General features: G+C 42.6%; 1 protein-coding gene across 4 annotated transcripts in view; it reads right to left on the bottom strand.

Annotated features, from left to right (window-relative positions):
• Positions 1-18,886, bottom strand: part of LOC143279931 (axotactin-like) — a 178,652-nt gene that overhangs the window by 34,862 nt on the left and 124,904 nt on the right. For all 4 annotated transcript variants that reach the window (XM_076584272.1, XM_076584276.1, XM_076584275.1 and 1 more), the window contains exons 9-19: positions 18,072-18,294; positions 12,908-13,044; positions 10,766-10,875; positions 9,553-9,789; positions 8,250-8,484; positions 6,495-6,587; positions 5,575-5,702; positions 4,898-5,038; positions 3,136-3,318; positions 1,334-1,562; positions 53-157 (exon numbers count right to left, since the gene is read on the bottom strand). In XM_076584272.1, coding sequence (XP_076440387.1) covers positions 53-157; positions 1,334-1,562; positions 3,136-3,318; positions 4,898-5,038; positions 5,575-5,702; positions 6,495-6,587; positions 8,250-8,484; positions 9,553-9,789; positions 10,766-10,875; positions 12,908-13,044; positions 18,072-18,294 — 1,821 coding nt within the window. The remainder of the gene's footprint in view (positions 1-52; positions 158-1,333; positions 1,563-3,135; positions 3,319-4,897; positions 5,039-5,574; positions 5,703-6,494; positions 6,588-8,249; positions 8,485-9,552; positions 9,790-10,765; positions 10,876-12,907; positions 13,045-18,071; positions 18,295-18,886) is intronic.

Raw genomic sequence — 18,886 nt, 5'->3', positions numbered from 1 at the left:
ACACACACACACACAACCCAGCATCAGAAATGTTGTGCTGCAGAACACTGACCTCCCATCGACAAGCGTGGACAGCTCCACCTGGTGGTGATTGTAGAGGAAGGCACGGATGCAGCCAGACACCCCAGGCGTTCTCTCTCCGAACCTCTCTGCCACGCTGTATCGTATGGGAACATGAGTGAAATCTTTAAGTGGGAATACCTCTGTGTGTGTGTGTGTGTGTACATGTGTGTGTGTTTGTGTGTGTGTGTGTATGCGTGTGTGCATGTGCGCGCGCGCGTGTGTTGTGTGTGTGTGTGTGTGTGTGTGTGTGTGTGTGCGCGCGCGTGTGTGTGTTGTGTGTGTTGTGTGTGTGTGTATGTGTGTGTGTGTGTGTCTGTGTATGCATGCACATGTATGCATGTGCGTGTGTGTGTGCATGTGTTTTAAAGTCAGACAGACACTGCAAAACTATAATATTCAGATGTAGCATAATGCCTTGGAAAATGATAAACCCTTTATAGAAACTTAAAAGCTGATTTTGGACAATAAAAACATATTTCCAATCTAACTAATTGCTACATCTTACCATTCATGAAGTTCAGCTGTAGCTGTCACAAATTATCTACTGAGGCTGGTAAATGTTCATGATACTCTGTGTGAAGTGCGTACTTGTCATAATTGTCACAAGGATGTGAATGGAGACAAATTTCATTTCATTATGGAATTACCAAATTTTGCAGACCTTTGAAATGAGTTCACTCTAAAGAAATATTTGAAAAGAAAACAGTGGTTAATTTTTGCAATTTGCTGAAAGAATGGAGGAAAGTTTGTTTGAAAGTGGGGAAATTAATCAAATTAGGAAAGATGTACATATGATCAAAAACTCACTTTTAAGGTAGACCTCCCATAGATAGCGGTGTTCACACACACACACACACACACACACACACACACACACACAAACTCCCTCTCTAGGCAGACCTCCCAGGTACAAAAATCCATCATAGTCCAATATCCCATAGACAGCAGTGTCCACACACACACACACACACACATATGCACACAAACACACACAGACTCCCAACACACACATACACTCACTCTTTCGGCAGACCTCCAAGGTAGAGGAATCCACTGTAGTCCTACATCCCATAAATAGTGGCATCCACACACACACACACACACACACACACACACAAACTCCCTCTCTAGGCAGTCCTCCCAGGTAGAGAAATCTATCATAGACCAACATCCCATAGACAGCAGCATCCACACACACACACACACACACACACACCCACACACATACACACTCACACACACACACTCCCGACACACAAAACAAACTCACTCTTTCGGCAGGCCTCCCAGGTAGAGGAATCCATCATAGTCCACCACCCCACGGATGGTAGAGTCTAGACTGACCAACACACGTGTTGTGTCCAGACTCAGACGCATATTGTACGCGTCGTGCTCGATCAGGACAAAGTGCCAGTCTCCCTCGTTGACAGTCGTGGGCACTCGCAGCCTCTCTCGAATGATGGTGCCGTTCAGCCGGAAGTAGAACTCCACACTGTTCTCTGTGTGCATGAAAAGGAAGGATGAAGATAGATGATCAAGCTGTGGTTGAGGCGGTTTCAGTTTCAGTTTCAGTTTTTTCAATTCCTCAAGGAGGCGTCACTTGCGTTCGGATAAATCCATACATGCTACACCACATCTGCTAGGCAGATGCCTGACCAGCAGCACACCCTAACACTCTTAGGGCTTGCGTACATGCATATTCATTTGTGTAACTATCAGAGTGGACTTCTTCCACATAATTTTCCCAGAGGACAACACTCTCATTGCCATGGGTTCTTTTTCAGTGTGCAATTAAATTATTAGATTCAACAGAAGAGGAGTTAAGTGGTTAATAATACAGACTGCAAACATGAAATCACCAGGTCAGTAAAACACGTATCTTATTCAGCATCACCATGTGACATACGTGTTCTCGTGAGAGAGAGAAGGGGTGGTGATGGGTGGGGTGACAGGGTATGTATGCATGTATGTGAGTGCGTAGGTTAACGAGCTGCAGTAAGTGAATGATTGCTTTTCTCATAATTTCAAGTCTGAAAACTGGTTGATTAAGCTATTGTGATGCATACTTTACTGAGCAGCCATGTTCTAAAGTGAATTGTGCTTTATATGTTTGATGTTACAAGTACTCGCGCCGAAAGGCAATTTTTTGTGTGTGAGTTTACAGACAACAAAGTTGTATCTCATCTGATCTCATCTCATCTCATCGTACCATACATACTGTACCATACCATATTGTATCGTATCACATTGTATCGTATTATACTGTATCATATCGTATTGTACTATATTGTATTGTATCATACTGTATTGTATTGTATCATATCACATCATATCGTATCATATCATATTGTATCATACTATATCGTATCATATTATATAATATCTTACTATACTGTATCGTATCACATCGTATCATATTATACTGTATCATATGGTATTGTACTATATTGTATTGTATCATACTGTATTGTATTGTATCATATCACATCATATTGTATCATATCATATCGTATCGCTTTGTATCGCATCTCATCTTATCTTGTCAACATCATCATCATCATCACTGCTCTGGTGACAGTGCCAACAGACTGACCAGAGACGATCTTGACGCTGAGCATGCTGCCAAAGAGCATGTCCATACCGTACCATAACATACTGTATCTTGTCAACATCATCATCATCATCACTGCTCTGGTGACAGTGCTGACAGACTGACCAGAGACGATCTTGACGCTGAGCATGTTGCCAAAGAGCATGTCCATACCGTACCATAACATACTGTATCTTGTCAACATCATCATCATCATCACTGCTCTGGCGAAATCTGCCAACAGACTGACCAGAGACAATCTTGACGCTGAGCATGTTGCCAAAGAGCATGTCCATACCGTACCATAACATACTGTATCTTGTCAACATCATCATTATCATCACTGCTTTAATGACACTGCCGACAGACTGACCAGAGACGATCTTGACGCTGAGCATGTTGCCAAAGAGCATGTCCATACCGTACCATAACATACTGTATCTTGTCAACATCATCATTATCATCACTGCCGACAGACTGACCAGAGACGATCTTGATGCTGAGCATGTTGCCAAAGAGCATGTCCTGCGACGTGTGCATGAGGAGCAGGGCGTTGTGGTGGTGGGTCTTGAAGTGGAAGCCGAGGTCCCCCGTGGTCCAGCGGTCCAGCCTCAGGTGACTGTGCTCTGTGGTGAAGGTCACCAGGTTGTCCAGCCTCTGCCTCTCTGCAACACACACACACACACAGACACATGCGTGCACACACACAACGCACACACACACACCACACCACACACACACACACACACAAAGGGTTGGTTGTTCGATCCCTTGGTTGTGTTGATGGGAACTAAATCTCATGGTGGTTTTTTTTCTGTTTGTTTGGTTGTATTGTAAGATGCTGATCTATTGTTGTTTCTTTTCTTATATGATTGTATTGCAAGATGAAGGTCTTTTGGGTTTTTTTCTTCTTCGCTATTTGGTTGTTTTGTAAACTCCTGATTTATTGGGTTTTCTATTATTTTTGTTGCAGTATCATTCTGATCTGAAGGTTTTTTTTCCATTATTTGGTTGCATTGTAAGATATAGAACATTTGTTTTTTTGTGTATTTAGTTGTATTGTAAGCTAAAGACGTATTGGGCTTTTCCCCCCATGCATTTGGTTGTAAGATACAGATCTTTTGTTGTATTTTTTTTATGAATTTGGTTGTATTGTAAGTTAAAGACCTTTTAGTTTTTCCATGCATTTGGTTGTATTGTAAGACACAGTTCTATTGGTTTTTCCATTTCTTGGTTATCTCGTAAATTTCTTTGCTCCTTTTCACTTTGCTGTTTTGCAAGATGCTGATGTTGGTTTGGTCCTGTCTTGGTCATAAATACCCATCAGTTCTTAAAACAAGTTGAAGAGAGCCCCAAATAATGTTAAAATGACATTTACAGCATGACTAGAAAGACCAGTTCACCCACATGTCGTTCAAACCAAGGAGAAATATTTTCTTTAAACCAATCAAAAAGACCACTTCATCCCATATATATTGCAGTAAGTTCAGATCAAGTTAAAAATCTTGAAATTAACATAAAGTGTCTAATTTTTTCACATGTATTTCAGTGCAGGTAAAAACTGAATCAATCTACAAGTGAAAAAATAAACATTAATAAGACCAATTCATCCACTTCTGTTTCAGTCCACATGAAATCTAAATCAAGTCGTTGTGGTCGTCGTCTTCATTCGTGGCCTATGACTCCCATGTTCACTCAAACACATGAGCGGGCTTTTACTTATATGACTGTTGTTTTTTGTTTGTTTTGTTTTTTGTTATCCCTGCCATGTAGGCAATACTCAATTTTCGGGGGGTGCATGCTGGGTATGTATCTTTCTGTTACCATACCCCACTGAACACTGACATGGATTATGGGATCTTTAACGTGTGTATTTTGATGATCTGCATGCACACACACACACGAACGCGGTTCAGGCACTAGCAGGTATGCACATATGTTGACCTGGGGAATTGGAAAAATCTCCAACCTTTACCAACCAGGCGGGATTTGAATCCGAGACGCTCAGATTGAAAGTCCAAACCTTTAACCAAACAGCCGTTGCATCCATCATTTGAATCAAGTCAAAAAATACTAATTTCCTTCAGGAACTGAAGTTAAAAAAACAACAACAAAACAAAAAAAGTATCAGCTGGGGGAACAAACAAGAACTCTCTCCAGTGAACAGGTGAACAGACACACACACACACACACACACACACACACACACACACACAGACATGCAGAAGCAGGCAGTTCACTGACCACTGCCCCAGCAGGTGAAAGGCCCCAGGGTCATGTTGGCTGTGCCCGGGGAGGGGTGCCGCTGCAGGAAGGTCATCTCCATGATCGGCAGCTGGTCCTTCTCCCGGCTGTAACCCTCATCCGCCGCCCTCCGACCTCCGTCTGGGGAGTCATAGGTCACAGGTCACAGCACGCGCATGACAGTGTGGGTAGATGTGGTGGTGGGGTGGGCTGGTGGGAGAGTTGGGGGTGTGGGGGTGTGGGGGTGAAGGAGACTGGGGGGGGGAGTAGGGGGAAGAGGTTTGTGTGTGGGGCGCCAGGGGGGAGTTGCGGAGGGTGGTGTGGTGGGGAATGAAGCATACATGAATCAACAGGCAAACAGAATCATGCAAACAGAGTATGCACTCATGCAGACACAGACACAGAATGACAGCCACAGACACAAAGACACAAACACAGACACACAACCATTTCAAACACAATGAAAACATCATGATGTCAGAAATGTGATTGCACACACACTCACAAGCACACACACACACACACTCACTCACTCTCTCACACACACACACACGTGCACACATACACACATGCGTGCACACACGTGCACACAAGCAAACATTTACACACACACACACACACACATGAAACCCCCACCTCCACCCCACCCCACCCCTCCCCACCGCATCCCCACTCACCTTGATCACAGTTACAGGTGTGGTGTCGACAGGAGGACCCCGAACAGGTGCAGTGGCCTGACTGTGCCGTCCCCAGGTAATCCACCACCTGCCCACTGGCTGCCTTGAACCACGTCTTCTTCCCCAGCCTGTTGACACACACACACACACACAACACACACAAACACACTCACAGACACACACACACACTCACAGACACACACACAACACACTCACAGACACACACACAACACACACACACACACACACACAACGCACACAACACACATGCACACACACACTCATGCTCATGAGCGCGCGCACACACACACATACTCACAAACACACACGCATGCACATACACAAACACACACCCACATACAGAAACAGGGAAAGCAGTGATGGTTTAAAGACATGGGTTGGGGTGGGGGAATGTTGCATTTTCATCTAAAATCACAAATGTGGATAAACGCTAAGCAAAAAGAATGAACGCACACACACATGCATTCACACGATGTGTCTAATAAACCTTGGAATTTTAATGACAATTAAACATTCTATTCTATTCTAATCTATTCTATTCTAGTCACCAGAAGATTTTTAAAAAACCCCACAAGAATCTAACCTGAATGTGATTATACATATTGATAACAAACACTGTGGATACTACTTTCAAACCTGTCAATAAATCATGCATCCCAAACATCATAGGAATGTTCTTGTGAATTACGACATACAACATTAGTGTTCCTGGATTAAAAACAAACAAACAAACAAACAAAAAAACAAAAACAAACTGCAGTGTGCAGAAGTTATAGACAGGCTCTTTATGACAATAAATGCGCTTAAATGACAACATTACGTAATGACTTTGGGTTACTGAGGAAGCGAGAAACGCTAACAAACTATTGTGTATGCGGCAAACACGCAAAGGGACTCACAGAAGAGGAGAGTGTTGACACGTGTACTTGAAGAACTGTTCACAGGATGCGGACGTCTGTCCCAGAGCTATCAGCTGGGCACGGTTCATCTCCCTGTGATGCACAGCATGCACGCACGCACATACACACACACACACAAGCACACACACAAACAGCAACACACCCACACACACAAACAGCAACACACACACACACAAGCACACACACACACACACACACACACACACACACACAAACACACATACGCAAACATACACACACACACCCACACACACACACATATGCAAACATAAACACCAACACACACACACACACACACACACACACACCAACACACATACGCAAACATACACACACACACCAACACAAACACACATATGCAAACATAAGCACCAACACACACACACACACCAACACACATATGCAAACATAAACACCAACACACACACACACACACACACACATTCAGGTTAAAAAAAAAAATTAAAAAGGTTCCATGGCCATTTACAGTCATCGGGATAGTCACTTCACATCCACTATGTTTATACAAGCATGAACATCATATTTGTGTGTGAATTTGGGAAATATGTCTGTTATTTTGCTTTCTTCCTTTTTCAAAGTATTCTGTCAATACATCACCCCCCCCCCCCCCCCACATCATTAAAAATGTAGAAAGACAAAATGTCCCAAAATCTGAGATACAAAAAAATAATAAAATAAATGAAAAAAAACAAAATAAATAAAATAAATAAATAAATAAAAAAACCACAAATGACCTGTCATCACATTATCATCCCCATCATCACTGAGATGTAGTTAAAAAAAACAAAATGTCCCTAATTCTGGGATACAAAAAAAACAAAACAAAAAAAAGAAACAAAAAAGACAACAGCAACAAAAAAAGAAACAAAAAACTAAAATAAAACAGAAAAAAAGAAATGACCTGTCACCACATTATCACCCCCCACCCACACACCCAACACCCCTTCTCCCCCAGCCCCCTTATCATTAAAATGTAGAAAAACAAAATGCCCCAAATTCTGGGATACAAAACCAAAAAAACAACAACAACAAAAAATTAATAAAACAGAAAAAAAAAGAAATGACCTGTCACCATATTATCACCCCCCCCCCCACCCCTCCTTATCATTAAAATGTAGAAAAACAAAATGTCCCAAATTCTGGGACACACACACACACACACACACACACACACACACAAAAACCAAGAAAAAAAAGAAACAAAAAACTAAATGAAACAAAAAAAAAAGAAACAAAAAACTAAATGAAACAAAAAAAAAAGAAAAGAAATTACTTGTCACATCATTATTACCCCCCCACCCCCACCCCTAAAATGCAGAAAAACAAAATATCCCAAATTCCGGGACTCACAAAATAAAAGAAAACAAAAAAAAACCCAACAACAACGAAACAAAAAAAAATAACAACAACAAAAAACAAAATAAAACAACAACAAAAAAAAGAAATGATCTGTCACCAAATTATCACCCCAATCACCACTAAAATGTAGAAAAACAAAATGTCCCAAATTCTGGTATACAAACAAACAAAAAACAAAAAAACCAAATGAAACACAAATAAACAACAACAAAAAAATAATAAAAAAAGAAAAAAAGAAAAAAGAAATGACCTGTCACCTGTCCCACCTGACAAATCAAATCATGCTGCTTCGATCCTCCCCTGTCCCGCCAGACAAAAACAAATTAAAAAAAAAAACCCAAAAAACAAACACACCGGTACGTCAGGTCGTAGCGACGGTCCTCCAATCGCGGGCCCCGCACTGGGGTCACGAGGTCAAAGTTGTGGTCGACGACGGTGGCCCCGTAGAGGTGACCGTCCCGCTGCGACCCCATGGAGCACCTCACGTAGCTAGGGGGCAGGGGGCCACTGCCGTCCACGTCCACGAGGTACACGCCAGACTTGATGTGTCCCGCCTGGTAGTACGCGTCACAAGTCCGGGGGTAGTGTGCTGCAAGTTGCATGATGAATTATTATCTTTTTATCTCTTTTTTTATATATTTTTTTTGTTACCCACAAACAGTTATTCCAATCAACACTTTGAGAGAATAGGGAGTGTGATGAACAAAACCTGAGTCAACGCTCGGATTATATCAACGGAAGAACTGCAAAGCAAAAAAATTTGTCGATGGCTGCTTCTACTGTTTGATTTGAATGCAGATATAATTATGATTATGCCTACAGAGTTTTGTGATGTTATGCACACACACACACACAAACTGGACTCTCATCTTATCTGTATTGCCTGGTAGTACACGTCCACACATCCAGGGGGTAGTGTTTCTGCAATGTGTGTGATCGATAAAAATGTGGGTCAACGCTCGGATTACATCGGTGCAAGAACATGCTGTTGATGGCTGCTTCTCTCTTTGATATTTAGGTTTGATATAAGTGTGATTATGGTTCTAGAGTTTTGTGATGTTATGCACACACAAAGTGGACACTTATCGAACCAGTATTGCTTTGTTTCGTACCTCATAAACCTTAAGGTTTTATTATATCAAAGTACTGTATTGTACTGTACTGTACTGTACTGCACTGCACTGTACTGTGTACTGTACCATGCTGTGCTGAGCTGTACTGTACTGTGCTGTGCTGTATTGTGCTGTGCTGTGCACTGTGCTGTGTAGTGTAGTGTACTGTGCTGTGTACTGTACTGTACTGTGCTGTACTGTGTAATATGCTGTGCTGTGCCCTGCTGTGCTGTACTGTGTACTGTACTGTGCTGTACTGTACTGTACTGTGTAATGTGCTGTGTACTGAACTGTACTGTACTGTGCTGTGCTGTACTGTGTACCATACTGTGCTGTGCTGTGCACTGTACTGTGTTGTACTGTGTTATACTGTGCTGTGCTGAGTACTGTACTGTGTACTGTGCTGTACTGTACTGTCTTGTGCTGTGCTGCACTGCATTATATTCTAGTCAAGTTTATTCTAATCTAGTCAAGTCTGTTGTGGTCTAGTCTATTCACACACACACACAACACACACACACACACACACACACACAGAAACTCACGGAAGTGGCAGGCCTTGCCCTCATAGTGGTCGCCCAGGCAGTCGCACTGCACGCCGTCCCAGTCGGACAGACACCTGCTGTCGTGGCGACAGATGTTGTTGACGCTGCAGTGGTCCACCAGGAAGCAGCCGTCCAGCCGAAGTCCAATGGCCGCACTGGACTCCACCACCGTGATGGGGTCCACCTGCTGGCCCTGGATCACCACACTCTTCAGGCAACCCACGTAGCCCTCATTCTCTGCAAAAAAAACAAAAAAAAAACCCCAAAAAACAATGAAGGTTAAAGATCCCACAACGACGCTGTCAAGGGATGGGCATAGGAAGGTGGGGCCCAGTCCTCCCCTTTCTGTCATTTTTATTCATTCCATTTATTAAGACATCTCAGGTTGTTATAGGGCATATCCTTGAAGCTCTAAACATTTTTTTTTTTAACCTTTTTTTTCTAACCTTTACCTCACCTATCAGGAAGTTGGCAGAACGGTTAAGATGCCCATCTGCCGATACAGAGTCCGAGAGGGTCTGGGTTCGAATCCCGCTCTCACCCTTTCTCCGAAGTCTGACTGGAAAACCAAACTCAGCATCCAGTCATTAGGATACGATCGAGATCTCGTGTGCAGCACGCAATTGGCGCACTGAAAAAGAATCCATGGCAATGAGAGAGTTGTCCTCTGGCAAAATTCTGTCGAGGAGATCCGTTCTGATAGGTACACAAATACATATGCATGCACTCAAGGCCTGACTAAGCACATTGGGTTATGCTGCAGGTCAGGCATCTGCCCAGCAGATGTGGTGTAAAATATATGGATTTGTCCGAACACAGTGGCACCTCCTTGAGAAACTGAAACTTAAACTGACTGAAGTCTGGTACCTATTCACTCCTGGAGGGAGCGAGGAAATTCAGAGTGCCTTTCCCAAATCTACTAGACCATGCAGAAAACTGGGCTTTAACTCACTCTGGGTGATGGAATGCTATAGTGTTCCTGACGTAAGGTAGCGTTCCGGATGTCGGAATGTTACAGCGGTTTTGACAATAAAAATTTTGTCCACGTTTTCCTCATGGTGTAGCATAACAATCACAGCTACACCGGGCATTGTGAATGTGTCAAGGGTTGAATGGAAAGTTTCTTCATGAGATTCTGTGGTGGTGCCACACACACATACAAATCAACATCACTGAAAACGTCAACGCTGGATGAAGACAAGCAGAGACTCACTCTTGTATCCCCGCAGACCAAAGCCCAGAATGACCTGACCCTTGTGGTTCAGAGGTCGGCTGAAGCGCCGTGAGCTGCCGGAGAGACCGTCCACCGTCAGCTTGGCTTGGCTGCAATCACAGTGAGCACAACACACTGTCAGCATGCTCATCTTAACCATCACCTTATTTACCTATACCACTACTGCTACTTCTACTACTTCCACCACTACCACTACCACTATTACTGCTACTGCTGCTGCTGCTGCTGTCTAGCACCACCACTACTACTACAACTACTTCTACCACTATTACTGCTACCGCTGCTGCAACTACTTCCACAACTACTAATGGTAATAATAACAGTCATTCGGATGAGACAATAAACCGAGGTCCCGTGTGCAGCATGCACTTAGCGCACATAAAAGAACCCATGGCAACAAAAGGGTTGTTCCTGGCAAAATTCTGAAGAAAAATCCACTTCGGTAGGAAAAACAAATAAAACTGCACGCAGGAAAAAAATACAAAAAAAGTGGGTGGCGCTGAAGTGTAGCGACGTGCTCTCCCTGGGGAGAGCAGCCCGAATTTCACACAGAGAAATCTGTTGGGATAAAAAAAAAAAGAAATACAAATACAAATTATAGTAAAAAATAATAATATATTTATAAGCACTTACAAAGCCCTTCACCAATCCAAGTAAACGGAGCAGATCTAAATCAAATCAAATCAAATCATGGTGTTCAGAGCCTCGCCAACCACTAAGGCCATCTCAAGGCAATTGCCACAGTTTCAGTAGCTCAAGGAGGCATCACTGCGTTCGGACAAATCCATATACGCTACACCACATCTGCCAAGCAGATGCCTGACCAGCAGTGTAACCCAACACGCTTAGTCAGGCCTTGAAAAAAAAAAGAAAAAAAAAGAAAAGATAAATACATAAAAAAAAGAACTACCACTACTAATAAAACTTGATGAAGTCAACTATAAGCGTACCAAAAAAAAAAGAAAAAAAAAGAAAAGAAATGAATAAATAAATAAATAATAATAATTAAAAAATAAATAAAGAATGGGTAAAGAATGGTACAACAATAAAAACTAGACACCGCTTCAAGCTTTTCAAAGTTAAAAAAAAACCTTTTAGAGGATTTAAAACATTCAGCAGACCTACCCGCAACGGAAGAATTTTTGTGTACCTGGGCAGCACCATCAGACATGACAGGGGGAGCAGGCAGCGACACAAAGAGCCGTCTACAGCAAAGGCCATAACCACCTTCAGAATGCTGAACAACGCTTGGAGACCCACCCACAACAGCACCAACATTAACTCATTCTACCCCACAGCTACATGCCTGATACTTCTTCTTCTTCTGCGTTCGTGGGCTGCAACTCCCACGTTCACTCGTATGCACACGAGTGGGCTTTTACGTGTATGACTGTTTTTACCCCACCATGTAGGCAGCCATACTCAGTTTTTGGGGGTGTGCATGCTGGGTATGTTCTTGTTTCCATAACCCACCGAACGCTGACATGGATTACAGGATCTTTAACGTGCGTATTTGATCTTCTGCTTGCATATACACACAAAGGGGGTTCAGGCACTAGCAGGTCTGCACATATGTTGACCTGGGAGATCGTAAAAATCTCCACCCTTTACCCACCAGGCGCCGTCACCGTGATTCAAACCCGGGACCCTCAGATTGACAGTCCAACGCTTTAACCACTCGGCTATTGCACCCGTCCATGCCTGATACAACTCCCCTGGACCAGCACTACATGAGACCACTGCAGAAAAAAACCCAAAAAAACAGGGTGGTTTACAAGAATGGCGAAAATCAATGGAGAGCTGTTGATTTAATCGGTCAAACAAAGCTTCGTTTTCATACTTCCGGAATTCATGAATGGTTCAGTTTTACAACGCCAACTGTACCAAGCAAGAATAAACGAAATTTGAATAGTGCGTTGTTATGAGAATACTCTTCCCTGGTCCACAGGGGAAGTAATCATGGCACAAGTCAACCTCAAGTAGAATGAGTTAACAGATACCACCATCCCTTCAACACGAACACACACACATACCCCCCCCTCACACACACACACACACACACACCCCTGTCCCTAACCCACACCACAAAACACCCCAGTAGTCTGCCGCCTGTCTCTTTACCTGTGCTCCAAGTGTATGCTTAAGGTGTGCCACTGCTGGTCGTTGACGATGGCGGGGATGGTGATGTTCTCATTGAACACACCGCTGCGCAGGGAGGGAATGAACACCAGCACCGGCCGCCCCTCCCGAATCCACACCTGCACCGTCACTGTCACTGTCACCGCCACTATCACCATCACCATGACATCACCACCACCACACTGACTGACACAGTATCTGATTGAGCTTTGAGGAGACACAAAGGCATGAAGACTGACGAACTGATGATGATAATGATCATGATGATGCTGATAATAAAAATGATGATGATGATGATGATGACAATGACAACAACAATGACAACAACAACAACAACAACAATAATAATGAGGTTAATAATAATGAGGTTAATAATAATAATAATGATAATGATAATATTATTATTATTAAAGATAATAATGAAGATAATGATAATTATATAAAGACAATAATGAAGGTGATGATGATGATAATAATAACAACAGCAACAACAACAACGATGATGATGATAATAACAACAATAATAATGATATTACTAATGATAATAACAATAATAATAGTATTAATGATGATGATGATGATAATAATAATTATTATTCAAAAAATGATAACAACAATAATAATGATGATGATAAAAACAACAAGAAGAATGATGATGATAATGACAATGAATAATAATGATAATCAGAATGATAATTATAATAACATAAAGTAACTATAGCAATAATAATGATAGTATTCAAAAAGAATAATAATAATAAGACCAACAGTGATGATAAATAAGAACAACAATGATACACACTGACGCTCACAACCAACCAAACAGGGAGCTCACGGCATTATTAATAAATAAAAAAAAATCATACATCCATAAGTAAACAGGCATTCAGGTAGGATTGTAACATACCAATGCATGAACAAGTGTGTGCACAAGCAATAACACAAACACATATATTCACCCCTTCAGTTTAAAAAACAAAAATGAACAAAAACAAAAAAACATTGCCTGACCTATGCATAATCCCAGCTGCGCTGGTCAGGGCGTAAGAGCTTACCATGGTATGTATGTTTTGGAGTGCCTGCCTAGCGGAAATGCATCTGCCTAAGAAGCCAGAGAATCTGAGCACACTGGTACGAATCCCACAGTTGCCAGTATCTCAGTATTTTCTCCCCCTCCACTAGACCTTGAGTGGTGGTCTGGATGCTAGTCATTTAGAAGAGATGACAAATCGAGGTCCCATGTGCAGCATGCTCTTAGCGCACGTAAAAGAACCCACTGCAACAGAAGGGTTGTCCCTGGCAAAATTCTGCAGAAAAAAATCCACTCTGATAAAATTGCAGGCAGAAAAAAATCAAATAAATAAAAGGGTGGCGCTCTCAGTGTAGCGACGCGGTCTCCCTGGGGAGAGCAGCCCAAATTTCACACAGAGAAACCTGTTGTGACAAAAAGATTAATACAATACAATACAATGTATAAAATCTTAGCCTAAAATTAAATTAGAATGATTAAACAAAAAGTTCATGACCTCTTGCACACATCTCCTGATGCACTGACTCTTTTGTGAAGTCAGTTTTTAGTAATTTTTCTTTGATTGTACTTCTACTTGTTTCAAATGTTTGAATTCAACCCACCATTCCCCAAACTCACCACACATCTCTCCCCCTCCTCTCCAACATCTTCATTAACTCATTGAACCCTGAACCCCAGCATTTCTCTGCCATCAAATTTTGGCTCATTAACTCCTTCATGACCAAGTTTCTGTGTGAAAAACATCCCCCTAGCGCCAAACATTTTAGAAACGATTTGGGTTCATGTCAAAACAACACAATGGACTTGTTCACTCTGAACTTGGTCAGGGGGCAAAGGTTAGTCAATGTTCTGTTGGCAGGAAACTGGCTGCAGTTGTCGTGCTTTGTTACAATGTAAACATGAGAGGCAAGGCCTTCAAGACTCACTTGTGATACACTTTAAAAAAAAAAATCCAAGCTTTTTATGTATTGAGTATAATTTCAAAATGTAATGTTTAAGATGAGAAAGATCAGTTTAAAGCAAATTAAGTCCCCTAGCATTAATTAGAGTATTTTCCCTTTTTTACTATCTGCACCAAAATGTTTGCAAAATAAATAAAACTTCCATGCTTAGCAAAAGAAGTTCCTGTTTGAACAAAAAATGATAATAATGACTGCTCTTGTTGTTGAGTCAGAATATCAGATCAAAGTGCCAAGTTTAGAGAATACAAAAAATAAAAATATAACAGTAAATGCAGTTTGCATATAATTAGGCTTCATTTATTATTTTTTTGTGCCCATCCCAGAGGTGCAATATTGTTTTAAACAAGATGACTGGAAAGAACTGAATTTTTCCTATTTTTATGCCTAATTTAGTGTCAACTGACAAAGTATTTGCAGAGAAATGTCAATGTTAAAGTTTACCACGGACACACAGACACACACACAGACAACTGAACACCGGGTTAAAACATAGACTCACTTTGTTTACACAAGTGAGTCAAAAATGGTCTTTTCAACATGACCCCTTAATGTCAACAAAAGTCGTCTATGGTGGTGAAAGAGTTAAAAGCAGTTTTTCATGATCCTACATAAGCATAAACTCCAAAGAATGGGAACTAACTTCTACAGTATTTCTGGGTATTAAAAAGCGTTTGAAACAAAACCAAAAAAAATCTGCAGTATAACCAGATGTGTCCATATGTAATTTGGAGGAAAAACTTTCTATTTTCTGTGGGGTTTTTAATTTCCACATCCAAATGGCATGGAAACCTGCCAAGGCTGTAAATTCCTCAGTGTTTAATGGGTTTAATGATAACAGTCCAACGTGAACATTAATACTGGCGCTTGAATTCAATACTTTCAGTCAGCACTGCGTGTGCTGGGACATTAACCATAATCCTTTCCTACCACAACACTGCAGGCAATCCAAACACCCACTGGCACATGGGGATAGACTCGTACACAGCTTCTGATATGTAATAACTCTCTCTCCAATGTCTCCAACCGTGCTAACAAGACTCTTGGCCTACTGAGAAGGAACCTGAAGGTAGGATCCCAGCGCATCAAGCAGCAAGCCTACCTATCACTTGTCCGCCCAACCCTTGAATATGCCAGCTCTGTGTGGGACCCCTACACAGAGAAGGACATCAAGAAACTGGAAACGATCCAACGCTGAGCTGCCCGCTGGGTCACCCATCGACACTGGAAAACCTCCAGTGTACAAGACATGCTGGAGACCCTTCAGTGGCCCCCTCTCACAGAGCGAAGGAGAAGGGTGCGGCTGATGAACTTTTATAAATTCCACAACAGAAGCCTCATCATCAACAGGTGCCACAAACCTTCCAAAAACCCCTCTGCACCCAAATGAACCTGACAATCTCATCCAGCAACATATCATCCCCCCAACTGCAGGACTCTATACAGACAGAAGTCCTTCTTCCCCAGGACAATATCCGATTGGAACAGCCTTCCTGCTGAGGTTGCCCTCAGCCCCACCCTGGAAGGCTTCAAGATCCAAATCTGATCCCCTCCCCCCACCCCCCAACCATCCCCATCTCCCCAGCACCCCGGGATCCAGCAAACTGTACCACAAGTGACTTCAAACAACAGGCAAACCCCCCTTATAATCTACAGAATCTTCACAATGATGAAGGCGGTAGAGAAGGGAAAGAAGAAGAAGTCTTTCAAAAGGATGTCAAGGCAGGGAAGGTGGCAGAATGGATCTGCCGAGTCAGTATCTGTGACAGTCTGTGTTTGAATCCCACTCTCGCCCCTTTCTCCCACGTTGGAATGGAAAAATTGAACTGAGCATCTAGTCATTCGGATGAGATGATAAACCAAGGTCCTGAGTGCAGCATGCAGTTGGCACACTGAAAAAGAACCCATGGCAACGAGAGTGTTGTCCTCTGGCAAAATTCTGTAGAAAAAAAAACATCCACTCAGATAGATACACAAATACACATGCATGCACTTAAGGCCTGACTAGTGTGCTGGATTATGCTGCCGTCAGGCATCTGCCTAACAGACATCGTGTAGCATATATGGATTTGTCTGAACATAGTGATGCCTCCTTGAGAAACTGAAACTGAAACTAAGGGATTTCAAACTACGCTCACAGTGTCACTCTAATGCTGCACTTTCTAATCAAATCTGCGTTGCTTAACACACACACAGGCAAAATATCCAAAAATCAGGTGAGTGAATGTGAATGCTTCACTTACTGTACCTTTGTATCGAATCAGTATTTTGAAAAAAAAAAAAAAAGAAGAAAGAAAGAAAAAAAAAACAACCAAACAAACACAACCCATGTGTAGCTCATATTTGACACACTGATAATGTTGTTTTTTTTAACCCAACTGCACTCCCACCCACATAAGAGTCCAAAGGTAAAATATCCAAAAATCAGGTGAGTCTTCTTCTTCTTCTTCTTCTTCTTCTGCGTTCGTGGGCTGCAACTCCCACGTTCACTCGTATATACACGAGGGGCTTTTACGTGTATGACCGTTTTTACCCTGCCATGTAGGCAGCCATACTCCGTTTTCGGGGGTGTGCATGCTGGGTATGTTCTTGTTTCCATAACCCACCGAACGCTGACATGGATTACAGGATCTTTAACGTGCGTATTTGATCTTCTGCTTGCATGTACACACGAAGGGGGTTCAGGCACTAGCAGGTCTGCACACATGTTGACCTGGGAGATCGGAAAAATCTCCACCCTTTACCCACCAGGCGCCGTCACCGAGATTCGAACTCGGGACCCTCAGATTGAAAGTCCAACGCTATAACCATTCGGCTATTGCGCCCGTCATCAGGTGAGTGAATGTGAATGTTTCACTCACTATACCTTTGTATCAATTGGTATTTTGAAAATAACAACAAGAACACCCCCCCCACCCCCACCACTCCCCCAACCCTCCAAAAAAAACCAAAAAAACCAATGACAAAGACCAAAAGCTGAACAGGTGACCAACAAACAAACAGACCTCCATCACACCATGAAAAACAAAATAAAAACAAACAACAAAACCCAACAACCCCCCAAAAAAAACAATGACCGACAAAAGACCACAGCTGAACAGCTGACCAACCAACCAAACACACACACACACACAGACAGACAAACAGACACACAGACCTCCATCAGACCATAATCCGACCCGCCCCCCTCTCTCCGGGACACCAACTCCACGTAGAAGAGAATGCCGTCCTCCCGCACCGTGCGGAGGCTGAAGCTGGTGCTCAGGTTGCCTCCCCTAGAGCCCAGGCGCCACCGCAGCATGGAGGCCGCGTTGGGGAAGGAGAGGGGAACATCCCGCTCAGGGCTGCAGCCAAACGTGGGCGTCTCGCCGCCATGGTACCTGATGCACACAGATGCCAACCCCTGTCAAAAGTTTGTAGGAAGATGCCAGTGTTTGTAGGAAGATAGCAGTGTTTGTAGGAAGATACCAGTGTTTGTAGGAAGATGCCAGTGATTGTAGGAAGATACCAGTGTTTGTAGCAAGGCGCCAGTGTTTGTAGGAAGATACCAGTGTTTGTAGGAAGTTGCCAGTGTTTGTAGGAAGGTGTCAGTGTTTGTAGGAAGATGGCAGTGTTTGTAGGAAGGTGCCAGTGTTTGTAGGAAGATACCAGTGTTTGTAGGAAGGTGTCAGTGTTTGTAGGAAGATACCAGTGTTTGTAGCAAGGTGCCAGTGTTTGTAGGAAGATACCAGTGTTTGTAGGAAGATGCCAGTGTTTGTAGGAAGGTGCCAGTGTTTGTAGCAAGATGCCAGTGTTTGTAGGAAGATGCCAGTGTTTGTAGGAAGATACCAGTGTTTGTAGGAAGATGCCAGTGATTGTAGGAAGATGCCAGTGTTTGTAGGAAGATGCCAGTGTTTGTAGCAAGGTGCCAGTGTTTGTAGGAAGATACCAGTGTTTGTAGGAAGGTGTCAGTGTTTGTAGGAAGATGGCAGT

Source organism: Babylonia areolata, chromosome 3, assembly GCF_041734735.1.
Source record: "Babylonia areolata isolate BAREFJ2019XMU chromosome 3, ASM4173473v1, whole genome shotgun sequence".
Lineage (NCBI taxonomy): Eukaryota > Metazoa > Mollusca > Gastropoda > Neogastropoda > Buccinidae > Babylonia > Babylonia areolata.
Note: the sequence above shows the minus strand (reverse complement) of the source record. Positions and strands in the feature narration are given on the sequence as shown.